Source organism: Phocoena phocoena, chromosome 9 (assembly GCF_963924675.1).
Source record: "Phocoena phocoena chromosome 9, mPhoPho1.1, whole genome shotgun sequence".
Lineage (NCBI taxonomy): Eukaryota > Metazoa > Chordata > Mammalia > Artiodactyla > Phocoenidae > Phocoena > Phocoena phocoena.
Window position 1 is genome coordinate 9203179 of NC_089227.1, and position 9517 is coordinate 9212695.

A 9517-nucleotide genomic window follows, 5' to 3' on the forward strand; every position below is an offset into this window, starting at 1 on the left:
TTCCTGCGCTCATAAACTTCCCGAGCTCCTTCCCAGCTTAGCCCGCGCTGACCCCGGGCCCCCGCGGGGCCCGTGACGTCACTGCCCTGCGCCCCGCCGCCGCTGTGCGCGGCGCTTCCGGCAGCGAGGACGTGGGGGGCGGGGCTGGGTGGTGTCACGGAGGCGTGCGCCGGAAGCGGGCCCGGCGGAAGTGGCGGGGCGGGGCGCGGGGGCGATGGGGGGGTGGCGGCGGCGGCCGGCGATGAGCAGCGGGAGTGCGTGAGCGGGCCGGCGGGCGAGGCTGGGGGGCCCCGGAGAACGAGCCGCAGGGCGGAGGGCGGGGGCGCGAGCGCGGCGGGCGGCGGGCGGCGGCCTGGGCGCGGCGGCGGCCGAGAAGATGGCGGACGGCGACAGCGGCAGCGAGCGCGGCGGCGGTGGCGGGCCCGGCGGCTTCCAGCCCGCGTCCCGCGGCGGCGGCGAGCAGGAGACGCAGGAGCTGGCCTCGAAGCGGCTGGACATCCAGAACAAACGCTTCTACCTGGACGTGAAGCAGAACGCCAAGGGCCGCTTCCTCAAGATCGCCGAGGTGGGCGCGGGCGGCTCCAAGAGCCGCCTCACGCTGTCCATGGCGGTGGCCGCCGAGTTCCGCGACTACCTGGGCGACTTCATCGAACACTACGCGCAGCTGGGCCCCAGCAGCCCCGAGCAGGTGGCAGCGGCAGCGGGCGCCGAGGAGGGCGGTGGGCCGCGGCGCGCGCTCAAGAGCGAGTTTCTGGTGCGCGAGAACCGCAAGTACTATCTGGACCTCAAGGAGAACCAGCGCGGCCGCTTCCTGCGCATCCGCCAGACGGTCAACCGCGGCGGCGGCGGCCCGGGGCCCGGCGGCCTGCAGAGCGGCCAGACCATCGCGTTGCCCGCGCAGGGCCTCATCGAGTTCCGCGACGCGCTGGCCAAGCTCATCGACGACTACGGCGGCGAGGACGACGAGCTGGCTGGGGGCCCGGGCGGCGGTGCCGGGGGCCCCGGGGGTGGCCTGTACGGGGAGCTCCCGGAAGGCACCTCCATCACGGTGGACTCTAAGCGTTTCTTCTTCGACGTGGGCTGCAACAAGTACGGAGTGTTCCTGCGCGTGAGCGAGGTGAAGCCGTCCTACCGCAACGCCATTACCGTCCCCTTCAAGGCCTGGGGCAAGTTCGGGGGCGCCTTTTGCCGGTATGCGGATGAGATGAAAGAGATCCAGGAGCGGCAGAGGGATAAGCTTTATGAGCGACGCGGCGGGGACGAGTCAGAGGGAGAGGAGGTGGATGAGGATTGAAACGCCTAGCTTCCCCTACGGGCCTCCCCACCCCCCCACTAGAGAGCCCCCCTTCCTGTTCATCCCAGTGAGCTAGTGGAGGGGGAGCAAGGGAGGCCCCAGAAGGAGAAGACAAAATTTAAAATAATATAGTTAATTAAGAGAAATAACCATAAGAGAGAACAGTCACGGACAATTAGAGAAAAGCAGTAAAGTTCCAAGGAATTGACAGCAACCTACAAAGAGAGGACAACAGCGCCTCCTCACCTGAGCAAAAGTCTCAACTTCTGTTGCTTCCCAGCTGAGGTTCCTAAATCCATCAGGATAATCCTGGGTGGGGTAGATCCTGGCACATTGGCCAAGGAACACCTCTTGAGTAACCCAGACCCACTGATGACAGCTGAATTTGTATTATACCTGGGGTAACCTGGTCTTAAGATAGTGTCTTATCCCTTCACCTCCATTGAAATCAGCGTTTTGGATCTAAATCTTCATGGAATTCTTGTGAAGAGAGAGGCATTTGCAGTTACCCAGTTCTGAGGGTACAAGTTTTATGAAAAGGAATGCAACTTTAAGTAATCATAGACAGGGCAAAATAAGAATTCAGGAAGCCACCAGGGAATACAGAAACAAATCGGATCCATTTTTTTTTTAATGGTTTTGCATGGAACCTGGAACAAGGTCCATGTCTTGTCTTTGCAGAATTATTTTCCGGGATGCAGATGGATTCAGATGTCAGTCCTTGAACTAGAATCCGTTATTATAATATTTTGGAAGTTGGCAAAATTTTTTCAAAGATAAAAGCAGTTTTACATTGGGGGTTGCTGAGGTAGGCACAAGCAGAAATCGGGCATAAAGCACAAGGAAAACTGTTTGAGTGGATTGGTTGCTGCTCACTAAAGTTCTTCCCCGATCTCCAAATATGGAGGTCATGTCTTAGATATGAATGAGAGCCAGATCCCCGTGGCTCCAGCGTGTGAGCCAGTGAATTATGGCTAATTCGGCAGTTTCAGCCACTGGTTGGCTGGATTTTAAACCGTAAAACTTGAAGATATCTACAAAAGGAACAGTGGCTACAAGCCTGAGCTTTAATGGAATATAAGTCCTCACAGAAAAGTTCGAAATAACCAAAACTGAAGTCTTCATCTACCTTCAGTTTAATCTGTGGATTTGTTTAAACACTAAAGATCCTCAGGTCCAGAATTCCAGCAACATTTATTCTTTTAAAATAAATTTTTAAGAACTTGATCCATTGTATCAGTACCTCACAATCAAGTTGGCAAACGATGGATGAGTGATTCAAGCAGCGTGCCCTTTGGAAGCTGAAATCCATCTGAATGGAGCTGAAGTGAACGTGAATATGCTGACTATATCCTGGAAGCATTTTTATACCATCTTGAAATTTCAACAAACTGCTTTTTGCCAGTTTATCCAGCTGTCTTTCAAGAATAAAAGTTGGGGTTTTCAAGGATCGCCTCTTCTATATTTTAAATGGATTTTCAGTATGATCTTTACTAATCAAGTTAATCCCACCCCATCAAAAGGTATTCCTAGAAGTGTCAGAACCTAGGTAACTGAATTGAATGGGAGCTAATGTTCTTTCCAAAGTTTTCAGGTATACTTTGTGCAACACCTTCTCAACCAGGAGGCAAGTAACCCCACTTCCACAATCTTAGTATTTTTTTTTTAACTGCATGCCTGCCCTTTATTTGAGCTGCCTTTTAATTTATTGCATACCCTTTTTATTATCTTATTTTGGTATTCAATCTATACAATCTTTTTGTATTTATTGGGAAATGAGTAATATACAAAAAGGTCGTTTTCATGAATTAGTGGCTGAGAGGGAGGGAATAATTGTGTATATAAAATTAGGCTTTTTTAAAAATTAGATTTGATTCAGAATATCTCATCTTAGATTTTTAAAAAATAGTGGAAGAGCCACAAACATTGGTGCCCTTTTCAGACTATTTCTCTACTCTCATCATCCACAGTAGACTTTTTAAACAGATTTTTTTTAAAGCATTTCTTTTTTTAAAAAATTTTTCTCCGTTGCAAAGAATGTTTCCTAAATTGTATGGGAGCAATAGTATTTTTGATGTTTTAATGACATCTGTATACTTGTACTGTATTTTGTACTACAAGGCAGCTGTTTTCAATGATGTCCTGCTGTATTTACCTATGTGTTTTGAGTGTTTATTTCTTTGCTGCGGAGAACAAATCCCTAAATAGTTTTAGTAAAGGAGCTGAGAAGCTAAGCATTATTAGGTTTGCAGAAACTGTTTAAGTTTCAAACTCTGAGGCAGCAATGAAAATTAAGGTTGCAGCTCTTAGTTGATAGCTGTAACTTTCATTTTCAAAACATGTATAATTCCTATAGAGACCAACTTGTTTTCCTGCTTCAGTGGTGGTTCTGTTGCTCAGCTGCTGTGAGCCAGTTCAGTTTTGCAAAGGTGCAGTACCTCTCCTTTCTAAGGGGTTGGTTTATTCTTTTTCTTTTCTTTTTGTTTGGCTGAATTGCAGTAACTAGCCTTGCCCTTTCTACTCTGTAGAAATGACAGGGTCTTCACAATCCTTCACCAGTGGCTACTAAGCTATAATTAGCTGAACAGAAAGAATGTGGAAGTGGTCTGAGGCATATAGAGTATATGCCAAGAACACTACCATATATGGCATCAGCTTTGGTTACCAGAGAAATTTTCTTAGTCATTAGACCGTATAACAGTAGTATATCATATGTAAATCTTTAGATATCAATTTGAGAATCCTCCAAAAAAAGGAGCAAAGAATGCATAAGCTATGTGTTGGAAAAAGTAATTTATATTAAAATTTTGACCTGCCTATGTAAGATTAAGTGGTAAACGTCATAGTGGTGGGTTTTTAAGTCTTAACCAATCTCAAAGGTTTGTTTCTCCTGCTGGGGGTGGTTCACGGCCTCTTCTCACTGCAGGAAGATTACAGGAGGATGTGGATTAATTGTAGCATTCACTGATCCTCATTCCAGTACTAGGGACAATAGAAATCTGCAATGCATAGAGACTACACTTGGTGTGTGGTTTGTTAAACAAGGTGATAGTAACAGGCTAGCTTTCAGAACTCATTCAAAGTATTGCTTATTAAAGGAAATGATCTTTGTTAATTCCAGTCAGAAAATGGCATTGTACAGACTATGGGAAACCAATTTTTTTGTTTTGTCTTTCAACCACTATTATGAACAGTGATTTAGGGCTGTTTTTCAGCTTTGGCAAACATCCCAGCTAATCGCATGTTCAAAACAGTCATATTCTTGAGAAGTAGGGAACTAAAATTCCTTTTCAGATAATTGGTAGAATGTTTGTTTCTCAAACTACTGCAGTTACAGACATGAGAAATCAAACTTCAGGAACAGAATCAAAAGAGCAAAAACCTGTGTCAAGATACTCCTCTTCCCTTCTGGTTTCTGTTGTCCCTACCTATCATTCAAGTAGAATGGCAGTTCTAGCCAGCAAAGAACATTTTCAGTGCATATGTAAATCTGTATGGCACCAAAAAATCAAAGTGAAAACCAAACCAAAAACCCAGACACCCTATGTTACTATGGGAGGCATGTAGGTGGTGTAAATGACTGTAGCTGTGATGCACACATGGCTACTTGTCAAGTCACTTTCCATAATTATTTACTGCAAAATGATTGAGAGGCTTTGGTCCAGGCAGCCTATTAACCTACTACTTCCTTTGTTACCTTTCAATCACTTTGCAATAAATTGCAGGTCTTTTAAGAGATTCAAGCTTCAGTTTTCTCAAAAAACAAAACAATTTTCCTGGCTTATCTGAAAATGCAGGGTTGTGGGCAAAAGAGGCTGGTTATAATAATGCCCTCATATTGAGTGGTCTGTAAATGGCTGCACACTTCAGGCACTATAGTTGCTGAGGATGCTTTGTTAAATATGACCTTGACTGGCTTTACAGGGGGTAGAATGTGCTCTACACAAGGTATTAAAAGGTAACTGTTCATTTGTGTCTACCTTGCTCTTGAGGTGGATGAAATTAAGAAGCTTGAGTGTGTAAGCCATGCACATAGGTATTCTTCACTGTAAATTTTGTTTTCATTTTTAACCCAATTATGGTACTTTGTCCAATGCACAACTGATCTCTCAGTAGATATTCATTTGAAAATAGTGTGGCCTTGATCGGCGAGAAGGGGAAGGAAACAAGTGACTTTTTGCTTATGTAAAATGACTCGTTTGCCGAGAGTCATTCTGCAGCACTCTTAGTGTCTAATGCGTTTGTGATCGGTCCCCTTGTTGATTGGGGAAAGTTAATGTTTTTCACCCTGGAGTTATTCAATTGAGTTGTCTTCTGTTTTTAGGAAGTATCAGAATTGCTGTGATAAAAAAGTTGACTGCTTTGATGTCCAATCTCAGGTTTTAGAATATATATAGTGGTGTAAAATTCCACTGTTAACTCTTAAAACAATTTTAATTTAGTACACCCTAAACGTCACCTGCATAAGGCCTGTTCAGAGAGCAGAGCCTCCCATCTTTTTGCTCCTTTTCCACTTTGTACTTCACTTGAGAAAGTGTCGCGTGATTTTACATTGTATATTTCCATTTTAACCCTGACATATTTCTCAAAGATAAAGCACTTTTTGATCATGAAATACATGGAATCTTTGTGTGATATGGATCATGGTTTCTCAGGCTCCCCTAGGTAATTTGCTTATGAATATCATTCTAACTGTGTAAGAAGAGTGGAAATCTTTGCTAATGTTAGAAAGTTTGTATTATTGATCTAGAATGCATTTTGCTAGCTTCCAATGGATGGGAGAGTAAATAATGCTGCATTCACAATATAATAAGTTACTTTCCCTTGAGCCTTAAGGTAACTTTTTTTTCTGTCAATAACAGCACTGAAGTTATAGTAAATGAATGAGATTACCAGTTTTCAGGGTTGGTTTTAGAGTACTGTAAATCAATTAGCTGTCTTCCTAAACAGTTACTATTCCCATTGAATAAACTGGATAATGGGTGTCTGGGTGGGATGGGGTGGGGTGGGGGGGGATTGTTTGTAGAAAAGAAAAAAAGAAAAAAAAAAATGCATTTACCTAAAGAAAAATATAGACACAGAAGAAAGAAGTACATGACAATGCCTCATTTGAAATTCTAGACAGAAGGTGGAAATGGCAAATTATAACCTCATTTCCCTGTTTTTAATCTAGAAAAGCAAAGTCATTAATTTTCAAGTGTTAGCCCCCAGAAGTTTCAAGAGATAGACTGAACGATGACTTCTCTTGATATATCAGTATCTGTCTGCTATTTAGTTAAAGTTGCTGTTCCCAGCCCTCAGTCTTAAAACGTAGTTTCATTACTGATGAATTTAACAGACGCTTATTACAGTAAATGTGGTCCAATTGTCAGTATGAAAATTAAATTTGGAAAATACTACTGCATCATGAAGACTTATTACTCTAGTAATTTCCAATTGATATCTGTACCCCTGATCTAAGTAAGACCTTTATGAATGTATTTTATATCTCCTAATGAAATAGAGAATATGCCATCAATGTAATCACCTTTATTTGCAATCTTTTACTTTTCGTTTGAAAATCTAACTCACGCCTCTCAGATTAGACATTCCAGTGGGGATAGGTAAAGCCATGTTAAACAATAGCAAATGCCAAGTCGGTAGTGTCACTGCTCAATAGGACTTGTAATAACAAAAGGGCAGAGCTTTATTTGATGCAAAAATGTTATTTTTTTCCATAGGGGATTCTAACAAATGATTTGATGAAAGAGTATGACTGTACTTTTGATTAACGTGGGATTTTGCATCTAGGAACATATTTCATTTTCCCTATGTTATATGTAAAATATCCATTGACATGGATAAGAGAGGGCTCATCGTACCTTTAGTATGATGAAATGTGGGCCCAGAGTATTGAAGAGAAAGCAATAGACCTATTCAAGTTCATTGTCCACTAGCATATTGCAAAAGGAGGAGTTTGTCTTTTTTTCTCTTCCCTATTTCGAAGACATCAATGGGTAAACCTTTCAAGAAAATTGATTTAGATCATCTCTTATTTCTTAAAGGCAAACTCTTATCCCCAGTCTTGCCCTATGTTTCAAGATCAGGCTGGCTCGAAAAATCTTTACACATACTTGGAAATAGGGTGGCAAGTAGTAGATTTCTTCCCTTTTTAAATTCCTTTTGCAGGGACATATAACTGCAGGGAGAGTCCCAAGAAACTTGAAAAACAGGTACGTTTGTATCGTAGGAATTTGCGAATTTCATTTTAAACTGTTCAGATATGAGGCGTTAAACCCTTTTCTCCCAGCCCACATGTCACCTCTGTGTCAAAAGCTCTCTGGATTCCTAGAAGCTAATAGATTGGGAAAAGTCCAGAAACTGATATTAAATCAGTACAGGGCACACTTAAAAAGAGTTTTGCATGTTATGGTAGCAGGCAACTAAATTTGAGTATTTTTCCAATGATTATTAATATTTGAATAATAACTAAAGTTATCAGTGTATTTGGACTTCTTTTTTCTAAAGTTCTAGAATGATTAGTAGGAATTTATTCTTCCTTTTGCACCTTCATGCAGACGTTTTTCCAAGACCATTTTTAGAAGTCTATCCATCTTGATATATATTTCCAGATGACACACTTTCTATAGTAACCTTCACTGCCAGTCATATCTACCAGGGGCTTCCTTAGACTAGATTTTTCTTCACTCCAAAGTTGGGACTGATGTCCTGCCAGTAGAGAATCTATAGAAGTAATTTGAATGAATTAAAACCAAATCCTGATAGCAGGAGACAGAGCTTCCTGATCTAGATTTACAAGTAGAGTTTAGAAGTTACTTTAAAGGGGGTTTTGGAGGATGTCTTCAGTCTCTGTAAATATCCATATGCTTGTGCATTGTAAACCAAGTGTGTACTCCTATGTGTGAATTTGTAGAACTGATTTCTGCTTCAAGAGAAAATGCACCTTTAATTTTATAAGGTCCCCTACACCTGTTACCCTATAAATATTTGTAAATAGAACACTAAAATTTGTAGTGATAGGATCAATTTGGGAATATCTGCTGAGAGACCAAAAAGTTCATTTTTTTAAGTACCTTGGTTAAAGAGTAAAGATTATTCCTCTTATTTTTTAAAAGAAGAATGCACTTTAACAAACACAGAGCTGCATGGGCAATTCAAACAAATCCGTGAAATGCAGTACCCATCCAGTAATCATACTTCCTGGAAACCGTTCAAAGAGTGTAGATGGGCTGTTGATCTCACTGCCTGGAGGTTGAAGCTCAGATTCCGGTCAATTTAGAGATGAGCAGGGCTGCTTCAAAAGAGCAATGTGAATACAACCAGAAGCTTCAGTCAGGTCTGTAAAATGGCGGGTCCCGTATTTACCACTAACTAGCAAAACTGACAGAAAAACTCGTAGAGAAAAAATCCTTACTGCTGGTGTGCACTCCTTACAATAGCAGACTTTTGCAGATGGAGTTTTACAGTCTATATTTAAAAAATTGTATGTTTGTAACAAATAAAGTATGCGAAAAAGTGAATGATAATCTTGTGCTGGTGTCTCTAATTTAAGGGATTACGTGGTGACCAGGAGGGAAATACCACACACCATCTGCTGGGGTTCGTAAATGGGTCTGGAATTGGGTGAGTTCCCACTTGAAATGACTTAAAAGCTGTTGCACGTTTCATCTGAAATACAGCCAGTTCTAGACCCTCTGGGTTCCCAAAACCCTTTTCTAGTTAGTAAGCCATCTATGGAGTAAATCAAAGTTGCACATAGTTTCATACTTTGGTTCATATTCCAGACGGGCCACTTGTTGCTTCCCCTAATTTCTTTCTATTCTACCTGCTTTTAGGCCCTATCATTTCCAAAGGCTCTAAAGAAACTGCTACCCCATGTGTTCACTCACTTATCATAACTGACTGCTTAGAGAGTAGATTAGGCCAGTCTCCTATACCCCAAGCTAAAGGAAAAATAAAAATTTTATGTCCATGCATCCTGGCTGTAGTTCCAAATTTTTTGGTTTCACGAACCCCTTTACGTCCTTAAAATTTACTGAAGACCTTAAAGGAGCTTTTATCTTTCAGGGCTTTAACAATTGATACCTATCTATTAGAAACTGAATTGTTTTCGAGACAAAAACAACATAAGTACGTGTTCCATCTGCTATAGAGCAGTGACCTCGCATCATTTAGCCTCTGGAAAACTTAAAAACTTGTGAGAGAATGAAAGTGAACAAGGCA

General features: G+C 42.1%; 1 protein-coding gene across 1 annotated transcript; it reads left to right on the forward strand.

Moving 5' to 3' along the window:
* The first annotated feature begins 369 nt into the window (after positions 1–369).
* PURB (purine rich element binding protein B) lies at positions 370–3442 on the forward strand. The gene has a single exon (XM_065884157.1). The coding sequence runs from the start codon at positions 377–379 to the stop codon at positions 1292–1294; it is 918 nt and encodes a 305-aa protein (XP_065740229.1). The 5' UTR covers positions 370–376; the 3' UTR covers positions 1295–3442.
* Positions 3443–9517: the final 6075 nt, after the last annotated feature.